The 20,223-nt window shown below is 43.0% G+C and overlaps 11 protein-coding genes across 11 annotated transcripts; 5 read left to right on the top strand and 6 right to left on the bottom strand.

Moving 5' to 3' along the window:
* Nucleotides 1-30: 30 nt before the first annotated feature.
* Nucleotides 31-1,147, bottom strand: L203_100512 (S-formylglutathione hydrolase; the record flags this gene model as incomplete). Its single annotated transcript, XM_066209971.1, has 5 exons — nt 31-135; nt 182-449; nt 506-578; nt 630-669; nt 725-1,147. The coding sequence occupies 5 exons, from the start codon at nt 1,145-1,147 to the stop codon at nt 31-33; spliced, it is 909 nt and encodes a 302-aa protein (XP_066066068.1).
* A 207-nt stretch (nt 1,148-1,354) lies between these two features.
* Nucleotides 1,355-3,005, bottom strand: L203_100511 (uncharacterized protein; the record flags this gene model as incomplete). Its single annotated transcript, XM_066209970.1, has 11 exons — nt 1,355-1,479; nt 1,545-1,590; nt 1,635-1,649; nt 1,694-1,831; nt 1,878-1,989; nt 2,045-2,194; nt 2,244-2,261; nt 2,335-2,415; nt 2,462-2,522; nt 2,571-2,639; nt 2,684-3,005. The coding sequence occupies 11 exons, from the start codon at nt 3,003-3,005 to the stop codon at nt 1,355-1,357; spliced, it is 1,137 nt and encodes a 378-aa protein (XP_066066067.1).
* A 226-nt stretch (nt 3,006-3,231) lies between these two features.
* L203_100510 (uncharacterized protein) lies at nt 3,232-5,027 on the top strand (the record flags this gene model as incomplete). The annotated part of the gene is made up of 6 exons (XM_066209969.1): nt 3,232-3,346; nt 3,394-4,055; nt 4,106-4,441; nt 4,489-4,743; nt 4,797-4,904; nt 4,953-5,027. The coding sequence occupies 6 exons, from the start codon at nt 3,232-3,234 to the stop codon at nt 5,025-5,027; spliced, it is 1,551 nt and encodes a 516-aa protein (XP_066066066.1).
* Nucleotides 5,028-6,648: 1,621 nt separating this feature from the next.
* Nucleotides 6,649-8,691, top strand: L203_100509 (uncharacterized protein; the record flags this gene model as incomplete). Its single annotated transcript, XM_066209968.1, has 13 exons — nt 6,649-6,715; nt 6,762-6,826; nt 6,878-6,888; nt 6,935-7,004; nt 7,056-7,129; nt 7,188-7,307; nt 7,364-7,593; nt 7,648-7,774; nt 7,824-7,869; nt 7,916-7,986; nt 8,037-8,091; nt 8,146-8,420; nt 8,481-8,691. The coding sequence occupies 13 exons, from the start codon at nt 6,649-6,651 to the stop codon at nt 8,689-8,691; spliced, it is 1,422 nt and encodes a 473-aa protein (XP_066066065.1).
* Nucleotides 8,692-9,686: 995 nt separating this feature from the next.
* On the top strand, nt 9,687-10,378 carry L203_100508 (uncharacterized protein; the record flags this gene model as incomplete). Its single annotated transcript, XM_066209967.1, has 3 exons — nt 9,687-9,705; nt 9,756-10,208; nt 10,260-10,378. The coding sequence occupies 3 exons, from the start codon at nt 9,687-9,689 to the stop codon at nt 10,376-10,378; spliced, it is 591 nt and encodes a 196-aa protein (XP_066066064.1).
* A 103-nt stretch (nt 10,379-10,481) lies between these two features.
* On the bottom strand, nt 10,482-11,492 carry L203_100507 (uncharacterized protein; the record flags this gene model as incomplete). The annotated part of the gene is made up of 7 exons (XM_066209966.1): nt 10,482-10,589; nt 10,641-10,699; nt 10,751-10,820; nt 10,892-11,007; nt 11,060-11,132; nt 11,188-11,321; nt 11,429-11,492. 7 exons carry the CDS (start codon nt 11,490-11,492, stop codon nt 10,482-10,484), a joined length of 624 nt encoding a protein of 207 aa, XP_066066063.1.
* Nucleotides 11,493-11,889: 397 nt separating this feature from the next.
* Nucleotides 11,890-13,126, bottom strand: L203_100506 (uncharacterized protein; the record flags this gene model as incomplete). The annotated part of the gene is made up of 4 exons (XM_066209965.1): nt 11,890-12,285; nt 12,478-12,767; nt 12,816-12,863; nt 12,910-13,126. 4 exons carry the CDS (start codon nt 13,124-13,126, stop codon nt 11,890-11,892), a joined length of 951 nt encoding a protein of 316 aa, XP_066066062.1.
* Nucleotides 13,127-13,598: 472 nt separating this feature from the next.
* Nucleotides 13,599-14,114, top strand: L203_100505 (uncharacterized protein; the record flags this gene model as incomplete). Its single annotated transcript, XM_066209964.1, has 1 exon — nt 13,599-14,114. The coding sequence occupies one exon, from the start codon at nt 13,599-13,601 to the stop codon at nt 14,112-14,114; it is 516 nt and encodes a 171-aa protein (XP_066066061.1).
* A 188-nt stretch (nt 14,115-14,302) lies between these two features.
* Nucleotides 14,303-15,348, bottom strand: L203_100504 (uncharacterized protein; the record flags this gene model as incomplete). Its single annotated transcript, XM_066209963.1, has 6 exons — nt 14,303-14,354; nt 14,420-14,593; nt 14,646-15,016; nt 15,069-15,156; nt 15,225-15,286; nt 15,337-15,348. 6 exons carry the CDS (start codon nt 15,346-15,348, stop codon nt 14,303-14,305), a joined length of 759 nt encoding a protein of 252 aa, XP_066066060.1.
* Nucleotides 15,349-15,881: 533 nt separating this feature from the next.
* L203_100503 (uncharacterized protein) lies at nt 15,882-17,548 on the bottom strand (the record flags this gene model as incomplete). Its single annotated transcript, XM_066209962.1, has 7 exons — nt 15,882-15,920; nt 15,974-16,283; nt 16,353-16,503; nt 16,565-16,592; nt 16,644-16,726; nt 16,775-17,393; nt 17,447-17,548. 7 exons carry the CDS (start codon nt 17,546-17,548, stop codon nt 15,882-15,884), a joined length of 1,332 nt encoding a protein of 443 aa, XP_066066059.1.
* Nucleotides 17,549-17,757: 209 nt separating this feature from the next.
* L203_100502 (uncharacterized protein) lies at nt 17,758-20,081 on the top strand (the record flags this gene model as incomplete). The annotated part of the gene is made up of 8 exons (XM_066209961.1): nt 17,758-17,912; nt 17,961-18,239; nt 18,293-18,477; nt 18,531-18,782; nt 18,846-19,079; nt 19,126-19,748; nt 19,802-19,972; nt 20,022-20,081. The coding sequence occupies 8 exons, from the start codon at nt 17,758-17,760 to the stop codon at nt 20,079-20,081; spliced, it is 1,959 nt and encodes a 652-aa protein (XP_066066058.1).
* Between the last annotated feature and the right edge of the window lie 142 nt (nt 20,082-20,223).

Raw genomic sequence — 20,223 nt, 5'->3', positions numbered from 1 at the left:
AGATGCACCTTTGTTACATCTTGATGCATTTCAATCTTCATACTCTGTACTGCACACTCTTGGTGCTGCTCCAGGAACTTGGGCTTTGAGGTGTTTGGCATGGAAAGCAATGTGCTCTGGAGCAAAAGTGGAAATCTTTTCATATGTTAGTAAATGTTTGCTGAAGGACGAAAGCACTTGCGAAGTAGTAGGAATGATCAAACCCTTCCTGCCTTCTCACTTGCACTCCCTCCTTGCCTAGCTGTTCAAAAACTTCTGGAGTAAGCTGACCGGCTTTCAGGAATTGGTCGTCAGTTCCAACATCAACCAGAATATTGATATCTCCTTGGTATTGGTGGAACAAAAAGTAAGAATCATGTTCCATCCACTCCATGGGAGGTAAGCTGCGAGTTCTGGTAACAATATAGTTTGAGAAGGCGTTTATACCCCAAGGAACTACAGACGGGTTGCTGCAGTTGAAACCGTATATCAGTGAACGTATTGCTAAATGGCAGAGGTCACTTGCCAGATGGGAGCAAAGGCCGAGGCCGACTTGAAAAGACCAGGATTCTTGAGATAGATGGATAGAGCACCATGACCTGCACCTTGTCAAACCACAAATGGCAAGATTTGAACAGGTCTATACCGACCTCCCATAGAGTGGCCCATGATAGACCATCTCGAAAAGTCCTATGGCTCTGGGTCAACTTGAAAGAATGTCCAACAGCTGGATGAGACGACTTACCAAACCCAGATCAGCATCTTTTAAAACTTGCGGCAGCTCCTTCACAATCAAGTCATACATTTTGTAATGCTTCTTCCATTTCTCTGTGTTGGCATTGATGTAAAAGCTAGCACCGGTACCCAATTGCCAGTCATCGTCCTCGCCTTCAATGCCAGATCCTCTTGGGCTTGTGTCTGGAAAGACTAGGGCAATGCCTTCTTCGCCAGCCTTGTTGAAGAAACCGCCCTTTTGCGCTCCAGTGTCTTCATTACATGTCAAACCAGCGAGGTAGAATAGGACGGGTACTGGCGAAGAGCTGGAGGCAGAAGAGGGGATAAAGATGTTGAATTGGGTTGAGAGAGAGAGAGAGGTAGATGGGAATTTGTATTTTGTAAGATAGCCTGTGGATACTCTGTTTACGGAGAGCTTTTCAAGCTGAACCATGGCAGATGATATGAATGTATAATGATGGTAATAAATGTATTGTTGAGAGAATTAAATTGGATTCGCAAACACAAAATCACCTCCACCGCTTGCAATCATAATTCTTAGACGCCATTCTCAACTAAGATTTATAATAGAATAGTATAGTATACTATACACGTTTCTATACAGATAAATTACATTTGTTGGGTAGCTCTAGACGAGTTGCTAATGTGAAAAAGCTATCCTAGATCTGTCAAGCTTTGTTGATTTTATAACCCTGCCAGCACAGATGGCATCTGCTGTTGGCAGAACTGTGTCTCGGCTTAAAGCTGTTGGCCTGGCGGGTAAACCTGCAACAGCTCAGCCGACAGACCATGGGATAGTCGACGGGTAGTCTACATGAGATGGATCATACTCAGGTTGTTCAAGATGGAAAAGACGACGTCTATTTCACCAAACGCCTACAACAAGTTTGGCCCAACCCTTACGTCCACCAGACACAAACAAACGCAACCATATTCTGCAGAGTCAGTAGATTCCAAAGGTTTGCAGAATATCACATACAGCTATCGTGATGAGGCTCATAGGCAGAGTCCCCAACCCAACCCAGTCACAGAATGTTTCAGAATAGCTGTAATTATCCCCCCCCCCCCCCATCGCACGGAAAATGACGGCGAGAAATGGAGTACCGCGTGTTTCATCCTTGCGACGAACCATCAGTAAACATGTTGAGGTATGGCCGATAAACCGTTTCGAGGTTCAAACAGCCCATTGCGTTGTGAGGAGTATCAGAAGCGGTACGTGTCGTCACATCTACTTCATCTGCAACTCTTTCGGCATCCTTCATACAAGTCGAGGACCTTCCATTCGATGCCTCATACGATAGACACATGGCAATGACTGGTTTTACTGTACCATAAAAAGATCCTTGCCCAGTCTGCATTATAACCACTCGATCGCAATCGTCGAGGTTTGACGATAAACATTCTATTCGTAGTTGTCATCCACCTAATAAACCCTTCTTGCGCTGAATATTCGCAATTCAATCGTTTGGAATAGTTGATCCTGGAATAGTCATTAGGAGCATCCGATGAGAAATTAGTTGATCCCCCACTTATTGCCACATGTCAGTCTATACTCTTACTACAGCAATGTTATTCGAATTTTTGCAGCGAATGGTTGACCATGCATGTAGGATGCGCTACGCAGAGGCATCTGTATCCACTAGCTGCCCGCAGACGATGTATTTTCCCTCGAAATGTTGATGCCATCCGCGCATATTCTCGCTATATTTGCGTCAGCACGCCGACGTGGCTAATAGGGCAAGCTCACATCTCTGAAGGTGTCAGGTCAGTAAGAGTATCAAGAGGTTGGTCAATAGGAGTGAGTACGTCTGGCATACAATCAACTTTTATCATTGGTCATCGTAGAACCAACGCACCTGGCTCAAACGACTGTTTTGCCATGCCTCGTGAAGCATCGCGACCAGCAAAATTACCATAGACTCCATCTGCAGAGACGTTTAGCAACCCGACAGACTTTTTGCCAGCTTACCCGGTCCATAAAACGTCCTGCCAGCAGAGACGTCAAAGACTGTCCTTTCACCCTTGGAATTCAACTTTCCATCCGGGCCAACCCTCATGATGGACAGCAGTATTCTCTCGCCCTTGGTGCCGTCGTATTCTGCCAGTTGTTTTGCGGTATATTCCTTGTGACACAATACCTCTGGGTACTTTGCTGGCATCCAATTGTACTCGTGTCCGGTATACTGGGTAGCTGGTGGCTCTGGGGTAATTTTGGCTGGTATAAAGATTCGATAGACGAGGAAGAGTATGGGAGGTACCAGTAGCAAATTGAGAGGGTTTTCGAGACTCATATTGAGATTGATGTTTGCATGAAATGTACTTTAGAAATATTGAAAAAAGAGAAGAAAAAAAAAGATAGGACGTGGCAGAATGTTAGTCATTGCGTCGGCTTTGGCATTTTCTATTCTTTTTCTTTTTATGTATTTATTTTTATTTTCCTCTATAAATTATCGATTTTTATCCTTTTTATATCTTTCATCTTTATTTCTTTATTTCTTTTTTCTTTTTTCTTTCAGCATGCTTAGGAGCACACTTTCAGCTCCAAGAGGCATTGCTTCTGGAGCAGCAGTCAGGAGGAATGCAATGGGAGGTATACTCCTACAGCGAGATTTGGGCCAATTGGCTATAAGAAGTGAGTGAGCAAGTTTCGTAAGAGCATAACTGATACAAAGTGACAAGATGAGCGCTACTATGTTGCTGCATTAGACGGTGCCCTCTCCACACGGTTATCTAGCCTACCAATGTGCATCCCTCTCCAGCCATTGTCTCGTCCAACTCGGTTGCCACTCCAACCTCTCACACTTGCTCTCGCTCGGTACATGACTACCCAATCTCAGCCACAACCACCCAGTCCTGCACCTCTTCCTATTCCCTCGTCTCCTCAGCCTCCTGCAAAGGCAGCTTCCCAGGAGCCAGTGATAGGCACACCTGCACCATTACCTCCTGCGCCTCAGAATTCTCTTCCCCCAAAGATCACCGACGTTGCAGCAGCGGAAGAAGAAAAGGCATTAGAGAGAAAGGAAGAAAAGAAAAAGCCGACTGGACCATTGCCTGCAAGAGTATGGGCTACGGTGAAAAAAGAGGCGGCACACTATTGGGCAGGAACAAAGTTACTGGGCCAGGAAATCAAAATTAGCTCCAAATTACAGTGGAAAGTGCTCAATGGTGCAACATTGACGAGAAGAGAAAGTAGGCAGCTGCGAAGAACGACGACCGACTTGTTGCGTCTCTTACCTTTCTCTGTGTTTCTCATCGTTCCCTTTATGGAACTGTTGCTGCCCGTGGCCCTAAAGCTCTTTCCTAATATGCTTCCCAGTACTTTTGAAGGAGAGGCTGCTGCAGTGAGCCGTTTCGTTTGAGTACCAGTTTTACATCCACTGACATTAGGCAGAGTAAAAAACAGAGGAAACTCTTGCGTCTGAGAATTGAGATGGGCAAATTTTTGCAAGAAACTGTCAAAGAATCTGGTCTCAAGGCCGACAGTGTGGTTCGAAGCGCCGAATTCAAAGAGTTCTTTCGAAAAGTCCGGTCTACAGGCGAGACTCCTGACCAGACAGATGTTGTTCGAGTAGCCAAACTCTTTCACGATGACATTACCCTAGACAACCTGTCCCGACCTCAACTTGTATCTATGTGCAAATATATGAATATCAACGCCTTTGGTACCGACAATTTTTTAAAACACCAAATCCGAAGTAAGCTAGAGCAGGTTAGAATTGACGACATGGTACGTAAGCCGGATTACATGTCTGCATAAGCTAAGCGAATGCGTAGATGATTCACGCCGAGGGTGTGGATTCCCTCTCGACCAAAGAGTTACAGCAAGCTTGTCAGTCTCGAGGCATCCGTTTCCAGGGCGTCTCTCCGGCCCGTTTACGTGAAGAACTTGATCAATGGATTGAGCTCCATTATACCAACGGCATCTCTAGTGTTTTGCTCGTTTTAAGTCGAGCATTCAACTTTGAGCAAGTAGGAGATGATGTCATGGAAAGTCTGGTGACTACTTTAAGTAGCTTACCTGAAAACTTGGTACGTCGCAAGAACGCCTGTGGCCTATATCATGACATTGATAATTATGACAGCTTAACGAGGCTGAATTGAACGTCTCGGACGAAGCCACCTACAAGCAGAAGCTTGAAGTGTTGCAACAACAGCAAGAGCTCATTGAAGATGAAGCTGAGCAAGAAAAGGTGTGTCACTTTATACTCTAATCGATCTTGATTGACAGCTGCATATAGGAGGAGGAAGATGCTAGAAAGGAAGAGGAGGAGAAGAAGGAAGCGACCAAGAAGGACAATGGCAAGCTAGAGTAGTAGGCGCGCAGGATGGAAAAGAATTAGCTGTCACGTCTACTTGCGAGTCTAACTAGTTTTACATCTCGCAACTTGCCTATAAAACATGCTATTCTACATCTCAATTCTAGTATTTTAAATCATGGATTGGACCTTCACCTCAACCGTCAATGCCCATAATCATAAACCCTAGATGACAAAGTCGCGATAGAACGCCATTGCCCACTCTAAGCATATCCGACGACCTCTTCAAGGCTACAGTTGCTCTTTCTGGCAGTGACGCCTATGGAAGGTGACGGCATCCTTTTGTTGAGTATCTTTTCGGTAACGAAATGCTTTCGGCGTAGGACGGGAGGAAACGATCTTGAGAGGCGAGACCAACTCGGCCATTCACCCATGGACAGTTGTCATCCTATGAGAATCTATCCAAGATACACCTGGCTTTAATGGTGTCGTAGTACATGACTCTTCATCTGTTGGGAATACGATAATAAAAGCAAAAGAGAGATGAGTTTTTATCAAAATAAGTGTAATGAATAAAACTATATACGCTGATCCAGAGGATGTTAATTAACAATCTTAAGACGTATTTATATATGTCTCTAACAAATAACAGACAAAATATTTGCTCGACGTTTATGTTCTCTAAGATTTTTTTTGGAAACATACACTTCACAAACACTCCCACACTTGTTCCATTCAGATTCATCTTGGATCCGCCCAAGGATGGACAAGTTCGTGTGATTGACTTGAACGAAACGCATATAGGTTATGTTGTACGATACGAGCTGATCTGGACGACAGGACTATTACAACTCATCCAGAGAAAGACAATGAATTCCACGAATATTTTGTATGCTGAGCATGCGGCAATGCTGGAATGAAAACCTTGAAGAGGACACTTTGAGAGCTGGTCTGATTGGGACTGCAGGAAAGCAATGCAAGACATTCTGGGGATTTGTTTACCAAGTCAAATCGCAGCCATGCTTCAATCCTGAAAAAAGCAAGGTATCTTCTCGCCAAGCAAGGAAAACACCCTTTCCCTTGGCCATGAACTGGTCCTCGTCCAAAACATGTGCAATTACCTTGATCCTTATGACAAAATGGCTTACTGGCATGACACGATCAGACCAAATTCACCTCCATATACTTCAAACGCCGGGTGTGTCCTCTTTCTCTGCCAAAGCTGAGATAATGGCTTCTTCAGATGCTGTCCAACCACACCTCTGGTTGTGACAGTTTTGCCTGTCAACCTACTGATGAGAGGGCTGTATCCTCTGTCTTGCAACTGATCCACATTCCAGACTGCTTGACATGTACAGCGACAAAGGTAAAGAGACCTGATAGCATTTATTCTATTTGGCATTGGCTCACATGCGTAGATGTAAAACTGAAATTTGTAACATTCAAAAAGAATTAATAATTCATTATTAACATATTTTTTTCCGGTTCAACTGTTGACCGGAATCCAAGAAAAACCACGTGGAGATAACAGCCAGGTACATATCATAATTGCCATTTTTTTCGGACAAGCGAGATTTTCTAAAAGTCACGCCATTTTCGACTTTATATGATTTTTCATTTCCGTCAAGATATATAAGAAGGAAGCAGTAGATTGAGATGAGGAAGAAGATAAACCAACATGGTCAACCTACCCATACAATCATCGAATTCTGTGATAGAAAATAGTCCCGCCCATGGATTTCCTTGTGAGTCTGGTGGTTGAGTGGACGGCACTGATACATGAATCTCCAGTCTATAGGTCGGTTCCCTTCCAGATTGCAATAGCATGTGCAGTCAGCTTTACAGCCCCCGGAATGGTCAGTGTCGTACTGTAATAGTGGATACGCCGAGGCTGATCTTTGACATAGTGGGACGCCTTGTGAGTCGAGTGCCGTTTGGCAACTGCATGGTTAACCAGATAAGAGGGGCGGTCTCGGAGCAGGTGGTGCTGCTGAGCCTTATGCAGTCTCTGCAGCAAATGCTCTTGTCTATGGTGTAAGCTTAAAAGTCGCTTACAGTCATGGTCTCACGGGTATCCATATGTAGCTCTTTGCGATCGTGTGCATTGCAGCTGGTGCGATCAACAACAGGATTGAATTAAAATGGGGACTTGCTATTGGGTGCGTATGCTTCTAGTCGCTCACCGCGTCAACGCTGTGGGTTGATTCCATCTTCTAGCGCCATCGGGTATCCTCTTTACGGCGCTGGTCTCTATGTCAACAATCATACATCCCATACCGGCTTCATGCTCTTTGGAAGTGCAATGTGCGGCATCTCTGCAGGTTTTTTCTGGGCAGCGTACGTTGTGTTTTCACTCCCCATTGGTCACTCATACTTACCAAGAAGCAACGTAGGGAAGCGGCCATAATCATTGGTTATCCCAGCCCAAAAGATCGTGGATTTTATCTGGCTATATGGCAAACTGCAAAAGCCTCTGGCCCCATTGTTGGCGGTGCAATTAATCTGGGCATCAACGCTGGGCGTAAAACAGCAGGTTCGGTCGGCTCAGCGACCTATCTCGTTTTCATCGTCATCATGTGCTTGGGATTGCCGATTGCTTGTCTTTTGAGTCCAGCTCAGAAAGGTTTGTTTTGTTGGATGAAATGACCAGCGATGGTATACTGAGGCCATGATTTAGTCCATCGAGCAGATGGTACACGAGTAGTCGTTCAGAAGCAAGAATCTTGGAAAAAGGAATTTCAAGCAGTCTTGAAACTTGCCATAAGTCGACGAATTTTGTTGCTCATGCCTGCCTTCTTCATCAGGTTAGATGCTTTCATTTTGGATTGGATGTTGTGCTGACACTGTCAAAAGCTATTTTTACAATGGTTTTTTGAGCACTTGGTTGACTAAATACTTTGTGAGTATCATTCTTTGCTGTTTTGTCCATACTAACAGTTGCACAGACTGTACGATCTCGAGCTTTTTCGTCCTTCTTCACCAACTTTGCTGGAATATTCAGTTCTTTTATCATTGGGTACATGTCATTGTTAAACATGCTAGTAATGTCAGCTGAATTTGTCGCAGAACTTTGCTCGATTCTCAAAGAATTTTTATCAAGACTCGGGGAAAAATTGCCTTTGTAGGTTCTGATCATACCTGACGCCAACCTTTGTGATCGCTCACGGCTTCGCAGGCCTCCGTCGTGATCATTCTTATCGGCACGTGGATATGGGCAATCATCCTCCAAAAACAATTCTATGATGCTGATATTGCTCCCGTTTTTGACTGGTTCAAAGGCGGATTCGGCAAAGCTTACGGCGTGGTGTTCTTCTGGACGTTTGCCGGACAAGCTTTCCAACAGTTTTTGTACTGGCTTATTGGCCAGTACGCCACTGATATCTCATCGCTCTCTCACCACACAGGTCTCTTACGAGGTATGGAGGCTCTCGGCCAGACTGTCGCTTGGGCGTGAGTGGTATTCACTTGTTACCAACTCTTGCTTCCAAGCTAATCAACGTTATTCTGTAGGATGCAATCCGAAGGCAATGCCAATCATTTCGTTAGCATCGGGCTCAATTTCGGTATCCTTCTCATCAGCATCACGCCAACATGGATTGTCCTTTCAGAACTCGAGGGTAGTCATGAGATGGTATTGGTTGAAGGGAACGATCTCGAGGGCAAGAGGGGTAGTGTAGATGAGTCTGTTGAGCCTAGCCAGAAGGATGCGTCTGTGGCTTAATGGGGTTATCTAAAATGTTGCATAGAGCAGGTACTACAACAAATCTATAATTCTAAATCTTTGTTATTTATTTCTTCTCTTCCATAAATGAATTACAAGTACCGTGGCATCGATGGAAAAGAAGTCAATGGCTGTTTCTAGGAGCGGCTCATCGAAGCAAGGTCTCTCAAAGACATCACTGTGTTGCTGATTCTGTGGCCTTTGTGGGTTTGTTATAATCCTTAAATTCTTGAATCTCTCTCTCCATTTCCTGATATGTATGACTTCGACAGTGGCTTGAAAATCCACAGTTTGCTCTCGCAATTTGAATATATTGAAAGGCGTTGTAGTTTTAATGTTTGTGTTTGAATAAAGGCGACAAACTAATTTAGAATAAAGTGTTTTCAAACTAAATAAATAATCAAATAGTTAATTAAAAATAATTAATTTCTCATCCAATAATCTACACAGTGGAATTCTTTAAATATCTTGATCTGTCTTCAGTCCATATTATAATCTTATTTCAACCTTACTACAATCTTATTACAATCCTTATTATCCAAAATCACTGACTAAACAAACATCCCTGTTTGTTCTGGACAACCTTTTAGTACAGCGAAAAGGCAAAAAAAGACATCCATGGCATACGTTGTCTCCTCTGAGCTTCAGCAAAAGGAAAATCCAGCAATAGGAAAATCCAGCAATAGGAAATATAATGGCAAACATAAATGTTATCAATTGCCCTTTAGGGATGATATGATCTAATGACAAAAGACGAATACCAAGATAGTGACGTAGACTATTACTTGCGACCCTCCCGCCTTCCTATTCTGTCTGTCCTTCTGCTTCATGCTATAATGAGGGATTTTGTGAGGTCAGCATGCGTCATACATCGACAGGATCGAGATAAAAAGATGGCTATAAAACCCCGGTGATCTTCTGTTGAAGAAAGAAAACGTTAATTGTCATCAGTAACAAGAGTTGGACCTCTACAAATCGTTTGAAATTGCAACACAATGTCTCCTACTGATCCCGGTGAGTGGCTTATGGAGGGGTTAGGTTACGACTGACCAATCTTTCGGCAGAGAGTACAACTTCCCACAGACGATTCTCAGCTCGAAATCTGTTTAGCTCTACCCGTCACATTATCTATGTGATCCACTTTGCCTTGTGGATTGCCATTGACATCGCCCTCCTTGGTCTTGTTTCCCAACAGATCCACAGGCATGGTCGAAGTCAAGGCAACTGGCCCAATGGCAAGTACCAACATGCTATGGGTTTGCTCCTCTTCTCGACTATTATTGGTTTGCTCTTTGGCATCTTTCACTGGGCTTTGCCGCTGGTGATGTACCTCCCAATATTCCTTGCCTTCGCTGCTTGGTTTGGTACTGGTGCTGGTATTCTTGAAGCTACTCCTTTTGGTCACGGTCTTCAATGCCGACACACTTGGGATCTGAATCGCTTCCCCGCGGAATACAGGCCTTTTGTCGGGGATTGTTCAAGGGTTACTGCCATTTCTGGCCTTGCTTGGGCGATGTGTAAATTCATGTATTGCTGAGTTATATGTTTATGGCTGACATTGTGCCTAGTTGCTCTCTCTGTCATTGGGCTCTTTTGGGTCATGTTGGACAAGTTTAAGTTTACGAGTAAACGAAACTCTGTTTATGAAATTGCCGAACAAGGTCATCCTATTGCTGTAAAGCACTAGACTGATAGGTGTAATCTTCAATATAATTCACCTTACTATCAAGTTTATAATGACAAATCCATGTATACTCATAATATGACATTGCACCTCATTATTAGATCCGTTAACAGCTACATGCCCTGTTACTTAACTGGGCGTCTGTATTCAGGTGAACATTTCCTACGTTGAGCCGGTCATTGTCCTTGGGCAGGAGTGAGGATGTGGCCAGGATCTGAATAATTAGCTAGAGGCTCGCAGACATGAATAGGCAAGGATGACTTACCCTCCTGACGAGCTCTTCAAATGCATCGCCAACCCGTACACTTGTCTTTGCAGAGCATTCTATATGATCAATTAGCATCCCCAGAATCTTGTCGATCTGCGATTGCTCACCAACGAAGAGAGCATCCATACGCTGGGCAAACTCTTGGCCTTCTGAAAAGGAGACTTGCCGAGAAAATTCCTGCATGTCATGTTAGAATTATGTTTTTGCGTTGGAAAACCCCACTCGTAAGCGTCCAACACATTACGTACCTTGTCCACTTTGTTGCCAATAATCACCTTACTTATAGCTTCGTCGCAATAAGTATCAACCTCTTTCACCCATTTTAACAGCTCTTCAAATGATTGCCGTGAAGAAACATCATAAACTAGAACTTTATCAGTATCTAGATAATCAAGATAAATGGTGTTGAGATGTACCGAGAATCACCCCTTGAGCCCCTCGGTAATAGCTTGCAGTAAGGGTTCTGAACCTCTCTTGACCTGCCGTATCCTATCCGGAGCGAGACTTGTCAGTCATGACACTTTGGGATATACGATTCACTCACCCATATAGAAAGTCTATACTTCTTACCATCAAGTTCTATACACTTGAGTTTAAAGTCGACACCAATGGTTGCAATAGTTTCCTCATCTGATAGAAATTCATCGTCGGTAAACCGCAATAAAAGCGAAGACTTTCCTATTCAATCCCTAAAGTATTAGTTTCTTCATACGGCCACTGTAAAGACTTTCAAACACCCATAGGACCACAATATCGTCAAGGCCTTTCAGAACTGGCTCACTCACCCACACTAGAGTTACCAATGAGAAGAAGTTTCAGGTTGATGCCGGATGGGAAGCCAGAGCTCATTCTTATCGTTGGGAGAGTTACTGAAACCCAGGACAATCGTGCTAATAACAAGGAAAGAAGCCTGGATATGTATACGTTCACAAGCTATAGAAGGTATTAGCTGACCGATGTAGAAAAGGCGTATACACATAACACTTAATCGCTTGGCTGTTGCTATTTCCTCTGTGTTTCTCCTCGTTTATAAAAGCCAAAAAAAGTAAAAGTAAAAGTAAAGAAAAGTAAATGTGATAATGATGCAATTACATCATATCAAACATTGCCAGACCTCCATCACGTGACTCGTCGACTACCATCATATACTTTCAGTTTTTATAAACATTGTTACATTTATATCTCAACAAACTCTTTTGCGCTATACAGTTCAAGCAGGTGTCTTTGGTAATCCATTCCATTCATCCTACCATCCTTGGCTAGCATTGTTGACAGGAGGTTTTCCGATGATTGCCGTTGCAAGCCATGATTCACTGGGCTCAATTTCGTCCAGAAGACTGAGAAGAATACTTCTTGAAAAAATCACATTGGAGTTGGGGCCTGCCTGGATTAGCTGGCCTTCTCGCTTGCCAAACGATCCTCTGCAAGGGATATCGAAAAGTCCAACAGCTCCACCAGCAGTGACTGTGCGGACCCAGCTAATCTCTTGGTCACCGCCAGCGCTCATGGGCCCAGAGAAATTTCGTACGAGAGCCCTGCCATCTGCTCCCTGTCCATGAACAGCCCAGCCTCTCTCTGAGGAGGGCAATTTCCTTTTGGGGCTAATTTTGTGTACACGGAGGTACCAAATCTGAGACTCCACCTGAGTAGGGATTAGTCAAGTTTCAACCACCACATCTTTCCAAGGTTTCCATTTTGAATGGAGGTGGACCCATTCAGTGCCCCTCCCTACAACTTTGGCGTCCAAAGGCTTTCTACGAACTCTCAAAGATATCTCAGATAGCATAGACAAGGGAGATGGAGAGACTTGTGGGGCAAGCATAGAATCACTTACCAGTTGGCCAAGATCCATATTGCCAGTGGGACATGAGAACCCAAAGATCGAAGAATATGAAAATTTGCAATATCTGGCAGGTCCATGATGCATGGCATAATGAGGACTTTGACTTGAGGGCAGGAGGAAAATATGCCCTCCTTGTCTGCACATAAGGTGTAAAAGATCAGAAGGGCTTTCATGAGAGAGGAACAAATCATTTGGCCATGGTAATTCCTCTGCGGTCCAGAAAGGATGGTGAGCGAGAGAGGCCAAGCAGATAAACGCCTTCATACACCGGTAAGGTGACCCTAAACCTACAATCAGATCACGAATGCGCATCAGGAATAAATGTCCACCAGGCCCATTATAGTTCTCAATCATGTTCATGCAGTCATACTTGTAGCCTATATTTAGGGTACCATTGCTGCGAAACATGTCCTTGTCATCCACCCAACAACAAAAGTGTCTGAGTATGAGGCTTTGATATAACCCCATTCAGATGCGCAGGAGGCTCGCAATCAGCTATGGCCATTGTTGATACCGTAACAATTGCTGTAAAACGGTATACCGTTGATCGACCAAACGAAATTGCGGCGCCTTTGAGCCAAGCTCGAATCAGCACCTTGCCCAATCTCTCCAATCCCAACTGATGTACCGTTATAACCATTTAAAGATGAGATAAGAGTATGATAAAAGAAAACCACTCAATTTCTTAGAGATCTGAATTCAACGCTGGACATGATAACAATTTTCAATCAATTCCAGACAGTCTTCAGTCTTTTCCATGCTTGCTTTTCTCATTTCACTTGTAAAGACATAGCGGTTGATTGAGTGCGAACAAGCTTCCCTTCTCAGCAGATTTGAACTGGTTGATATAATTGTTTTGCAATTATTGATTACTTCCAAGGATAAAAGTAAAAAGAAACAACTATTCATTTCTAATCTTGTCAAGAGATTTCTTTTAGAACCCAAGAGGCGCCTTTTTTTGAAAGGCGCGCAACAATGATATCGCTATTAAACCTCAGATTTCTTTTTGAATTGAAAGAAAAAAAGAAAACTTTTGAAAAAATCTTTACACAAAGAACATTCCAATTGTTACTGAAATTCACGTTGGACTGGACCAACAACAGCGGTTTACAATGTCTATCCTTCCCAAAACATGCCTTCCTCATCTGCTTCCTACACGTCAAACCATTCTCCAAATTCGAACGAAAACACATCGCGCTTCTCCTTCTTCTCTCTGGATTTCTCGCAACCACCTTAAGCTCCAACCAACTGTTCCACCTCCTGTCATACCTACTTATCCCATGAAAGTTATTCTTTCAGACGGATCTTCTTTCACTGCGTATACTACTGCCCCTACCCCTTCCACAAAAAAACTTACTCGAGATGTAAACAATAATCCTCTTTGGATACCTGCAAGCGAAAAGAAGGGTTTAGGCGGGAGCGATGAAGGAAGAGTGGGCAAATTTAAAAGGAAGTATGAAGATTTAGGAGGAAATGTCGCAGGCGTCAACGATAATGAAGAGGTGGCTCAAGCAGATACCTTCACTTTGGATGATTTGGATTGGATGAGCGAGAGCGCGGAGGAAGAGAAGATATCAGAAAGACAAAGGAATCCAGTAAAAGCAAAGAGCAAAGGTAAAAAGAAGTAAATGATGGCATATATGCAATTTGTCATTGTTTATCTGTGAAAAGTCTTTAAACTAATCCATGTTTTACTGAAGCAAATAATACACAACGGTCAGATGTATAGAGGCAAAATACGCTTATCAGCGTCAGTCGTCTTATAACCCAATACATGTATTAGAAATCCTCCTGATTAAGTCATACAAATTATATTCTAAATAACATCCTCTGGGTCTCGCAAATGGTCAACTAGCAACTTGTTCATTCTGGAGACATGTCGTCAGTATAGAATCCTTAATTCATCGATTAATAATTTGAATGCCGCACGTACGTGAACATGTGTAACCGATCAGTGTAAAATACCCTTTTGAGTTTCTCATCACAAAGAATGTATCTCTTATCAGTCTGATCTTGCAACTCATGCCCTTTGACATAATCCCAAATCTGCTTCACCACTTGTGGCCGAGAAAGACGGGAGCTACCTACGAGGTCTGTGAGAGGCTCACTGATACAGATTAGCTTATTCATAGGCTCTGAGATGTATGGACTTTCTTTACCTTAATAGCAATTCCTTGTGGAATCCTCCTCCTCTGCTGGTCTTCCTGTTGTCATCTCCACTGGCACTTTCTTCTTCATTTTTTGCTTGTTCTCTACCCTTGATCTTTCTCTTTTTGGCAGGCTTCGCAGCATTTCCTGTCCTTCTAGGCCTTTCAAGGATCCCAGAGTCATATTCTTGTTGTAGACGTTTGGCCATTTGCTCATCCGTTTCGATCTTACTTGCGGGACGTTTCTTCCTATTGTTTGGCTTTGAGGATGGTTTAGAGGGTGAAGAGAGATGTTTGTTGGTTTGAGAACCTTGGTGGCCCTCTGGCGAAGATGCAACGGAAAAGGAATCATCGCCAATTAAGCCATCATATATCTCACTGATCTACGCAGACATATTAGAAAAAAGACAAATGCCACAAGGAGACTAAGCATGCCTTTTCGTCTATGGCTGCTCGTGACGACTTGATTTCGTTCTCGTTCTCGCCTCGAGATAAAAGCTGCTTGCGGATGGCTTTGGCAGAACTACCAAAATAGCTGTCAGTACTAAATTACTCAAGATATACTGACGTAGAAACTGAAATGCTGCTCACATGGTGGAAAGATCACTCGTTGCTAGTATCTCTCGTATTTGAGGTACAAGTCGATTGATGAGCTATGATTGACAAAATAAGCAAATCTCATAATAACAACCTTGTGACAAACTTGATCAGCCATGACAAATCCAAGAAGAACAAGGTAGACAGTTTCAATGGTTTGAGGCGATTCGCAATTGATTGATGTAAGTAATAATAGAAGATAATATTCTCTAGCGATGCAAGATGATTTTTGACAAAAGGAAGAATTGGTACAAATAAAGAAAAGATGATACGTCGGACAAGTCCGTTTATCATAACCTAGAAACTATCAGTGATTATAGTTATATATGTTACTGCCAAAAGGAAAAATTAGAAAGAAGCATGTAAAACCCCTCCTTGGATGCATCATACTTTTATTAGCCACTGGAATGAACTATAAATCATATGGTCAAGAGCGCATTGTCAAATAGCAGCCCAAGTACTATCAGCAGCCTTAAATATATAGCCAATAAGCGAATCCAGCTTCTAATGTGTAGTACAACGAGGCCGTGATACTTGTCGTAAACAGGTAAGGTTTGCCCGGTTACAAAACAGCCTCTACAGCCCAATCCATGCGTAGCCAGACAAGAAGCTAATGTATAAAGGGGAACAATACGAATTTGGGACTTGGAATTACAGAAAAAATGTCCTTCTGGAAATCTCCATTTTTGGCTGTGTAATCAAGTCAGCGAAAAATAGCTAGCAATCAGAATGGGAAAACTCACCTTCCAATTCCACTCATATTCTTGCTCTTCATCCGAGGCAGGTACTGTGATCGCTTCTGGTATCCTTTCCTTGATAGACTGACTAGTGTTATTCATGATCACATCTTGAACTTCTTTCTCTCGTCGATGCAAATCTGTTTGGTTATTATCGTCCTCCGACTCTGACATTTCCTCTGGATCTCCACTAGTTGTTGTGCGTCCATCAGAAGCAGTAACAGAAGGAAGGCCTTTACGAAGCCAACGCAGTTTGAGGGTGAAACGTGGGCCAATTTCCTGTAACTTGGTAGAAGTACCAGAAACAAACATATATCTTTTTGTCATATTCCAAGTCAGCAAAAGCTCGATCCGCAAAAACAACACTGATAGACAGTTGACTGACCGATGACGACGGAAGAACAGATAGTCTCGCTGGTTATGTAGGGTGACTACCTGACGGCCACGAAATTGTGGTTGAGGAGGGAAAAGAGAGCCAAACAATCTACCAACACTATTGCCCAAAAGGGTAGTAAAATTGTTCAGGATGAGTTCAGCTAGCCAGATTATGATTGTTAGCATACGGCGTCTCGTGAGGTGGAAGAAAGTTCAACTCACGAGAATGAGGTGTTGGTCGAGCATGATTCTAAAGGTCCTGTGTCAAACCACAATGAAAAGCATCTTATTGAGGACTTACATAGATATCGTGGCTGAGAACTATGCTGCTCAATTTAAAATAGGCAGTTGGTCCTGCGGGAAGATTGATAAGAGTAACAGCATCTATAGATTTGAGTTGAAAGAGCAACACAATTTCATTGATTTGCTTACTAGGTTTCTTGTGATCCTCATTGACAACTATCAGTGCCCCATAACCCCTCTTTGCTGCCCATCTTGCCACTCTTCCAATCTCGAATCCTTTTCCTCTAGGTCTTTTGAAGAACTCGCCACCTGGAAAAACATTTTTAAGGTCTTCGCAGAATTGATAGGTGAATTTGCATGGTGAGTGAGATGTGGTAATCAAAATTCGAGGAGGAGTAGTTAAAGACACATCTTGAGGAGGCTGTAAGTGTGCGTTTTCCTGAGATTCACTTGGATTTTCCTCTTCGCTATTCTCGTCTTCTTCATCATTTTCTACTTCTTCGCCCTCATTTTCGTCTTTTGAGATCTTTGCTGGGCGAATTGTTGAAGGCCCTGCTTGTAACGCTTTCATATTGCGATCGTTATCAATAGCATTTTCATAGGTTTCTGATTCTGGTGTTTTCGCGTTGACCGCTTGACTGGCCTCTATTATCTTTCTTTCCATATTATGCAAGGTTGCTGGATCGGCTGTGAGATAAGAGCTTGAGTCAAAAACACGAGTATTATCCAGAGTCACTGGGATATTCTTAGAAAGTCTCTCTTTTTTGAGCTGCATGCCGCTGACTTTGTCTTTTTCCGCTTTCTTTATCTAAGAAAAATGGAATAAGTTGCGATCAACTAAAAAAAAAAATGAGTAGATACCTCAAGGCGTCTCTGTAGTTTAGCCTGCTCTTTTTCGCGCTTTGCTTTTCTATGTATCTCCGAGCGCTTGAAAGCATTTTTTATTTTTGTATCTTTGGGCATTTTTATTGCTGTAATGTAGTAAATTGTTAGATGAGTTTAGAATCGTGCTTGGTACAAAATGTGGAATTGAACATTGGAAATTTTAAATGGGGGGATGAAACAAGCGTTACGTTAAAAGTAATGTTAATGATACGCGACTTTTGTTTTATATCTGCAATTTTAATCTTTATTATTCAATTTAATACTTCGCTTCTCCAGTAACTTGCGGGATGCCTATCATCACGGCGGGTACCGCTTCAAGCTCTAATATAAACCCATCGAGTTCTTTTTCCCGTGTTAATTCTTTCAAGCGAGATTGGGGAGACCAAGAGCAGGTTTGCACCCCATCCGGAGAGACTAAAAATTATAACCAAAGTCCAACAGGGTACGTACAGTCTCTTATTCATATATTATGTATCTCATCTTGAAATAGTGCTCGAAGGAAAAGTAATATTCGATCAGCACCAGATTCGGCACAGCCCGTATTAGCAGCAGCTTCTATTAACTCGGAGGATGAGACTCCTTCCCAGAGACGGCGCCGGGCGATTCTCGCTGCTCTGAATGAAAATAGAGAACATTGTGCGCCCACACCAGGTTCTAAACCGCCTTCCAATCATATACCATCTCCTTTAAGCCAGACACCTTATATACAGCAAAAACCGGAGTTTTCATCTATGATTAAAAGACCGTTGCCATGGGAAGAAGAGACCATGTAAGACATGATACTATCTAGACGTCCGCCGATGGAAGCTCATGCTCAAGCAGATCCTCGAACAAAAAAGCAATAACAACAAATGAGTCCTTAGCCAAAAAGATAGAGGTCCTCAAGCCAAATACCAGGACCACCAAGATAAACATTAAACAAAAAGTTGCTCTCAGTAATGAGCAACAAAGAGTTTTGTCATTAGTTGTTGATGAGGGGAAGAGCGTATTCTTCACAGGCAGTGCGGGTCAGTCTTATTAGCATGACCATTCTGTAAACTCTGTTGCTGATTCAACTCAGGTACTGGGAAATCTGTTCTTTTGCGAGAAATTATAACAAGCCTCAGGAGAAAGTATGCCCGGAATCCCGACGCGGTAGCTGTTACCGCCTCGACAGGCATAGCGGCCTGCAACATTGGCGGCGTAACCTTGCATTCGTTTGGTGGCGTTGGACTTGCCAACGAAGAACCTGAAATTCTGCTCAAGAAATTGAGGCTGAACAAGAAAGCTTCAGGCAGATGGACAAAAACACGAGTCCTTATCATCGATGAAGGTAATTTCTCTGTCTGACCTATAAAAAAACTTTCGTTGAACTAACCGGATGAATGGAATCTAGTTTCGATGGTAGATGGCACAATGTTCGACAAATTTTGCAAACTTGGGCAACTGATCAGGAAAAACCCACGACCTTGGGGAGGTATACAGGTTATCGTCACTGGTGATTTTTTCCAACTTCCTCCTGTAACAAAGACAGGCATTGCACCCAAGTTTGCCTTCGAAGCAGAAATGTGGAACGAAACGATTGGTGTGTCTGTAAATCTTACCAAAGTCTTTAGACAAAAAGATCAGCGTATGTGATTCTTGCCACTTTTGCCGTAACTGACAAATTCTGACAGACTTCGTTGATATGCTCAATGAAATGCGATTTGGACGCCTCTCTCCACAATCAATTGCTTCGTTCAAAGCACTTGCCCGCCCACTGAAATTTGATGATGGCATCGAGCCCACTGTGCTTTTTCCTAGACGAGAAGATGTTGACCGTGCCAATCTTTGTCGACTAAATCAGCTCGAAACTACTGGTTATACTTATCCTGCGATTGATACCGGTAAAGCCGAACCAAAGCAAAGGGAAAAACTACTGTCTAGTTTTATGGCACCAAGATCAATAGAACTCAAGATCGATGCCCAAGTCATGCTGATAAAAAACATCGACGAAACTCTTGTTAATGGATCGATGGGGAAAGTCATTGGCTTCACCTTCAAAAGCATGTTTAGCTGTGACTCGATGGGGAGATGGGCTCCTGATGCGGATCTTGAGGAACTGGATGAAGAAGAGAGAGCAAAAAAATTATCCTTGAGAAATGTCTTGAGGCAGAAATTCCAAGCTAGCGGGGCGTCACCACTACCCGTGGTACGATTTAAGGTGGCAGGAGGCGGCGGGACCAGGGATTTGTTAATTGAAATGGACTCATTCAAAGCGGAATTGCCCAATGGAGAGGTTCAAGCGCAACGGTCACAGGTATGTGCATCAATACAGCTGTTACATTATAACCAGGCTAAATCAAAGCGAAGCTACCGTTGATTCTAGCATGGGCGATGTCAATACACAAGTCACAGGGGCAGACACTTGAACGAGTCAAAGTTGATCTGGGAAAAGTCTTTGAGAAGGGTCAAGCGTATGTGGCACTCTCGCGCGCAATATCCTTGGAAGGGCTTCAAGTTACTGCTTTCACAGCGGAAAGAGTCAGTTTAGTGAACCTGATACATTGAGCGAGCTGATATATCATGTTAGGTTATGGCTCATCATAAAGTAGCTGCCTGGTCAAAAACTCTGAAAGATCTAAATGTCTAATATTGTTCCTTTTTTCATCGTATTTATTATCACATGTTTTGTCATTTTTAGATTACCATATGTATGCATGCATGAATCATTGTCATTAACTGCTACTCAACGCCTCCCCTAATTTATCCGTAGTAACACTGCGAATCAGTTT

Source organism: Cryptococcus depauperatus, chromosome 1 (genome assembly GCF_001720195.1).
Source record: "Cryptococcus depauperatus CBS 7841 chromosome 1, complete sequence".
NCBI classification, from domain to species: Eukaryota; Fungi; Basidiomycota; class Tremellomycetes; order Tremellales; family Cryptococcaceae; genus Cryptococcus; species Cryptococcus depauperatus.
This window is presented reverse-complemented; position numbering and strand designations above follow the sequence as displayed.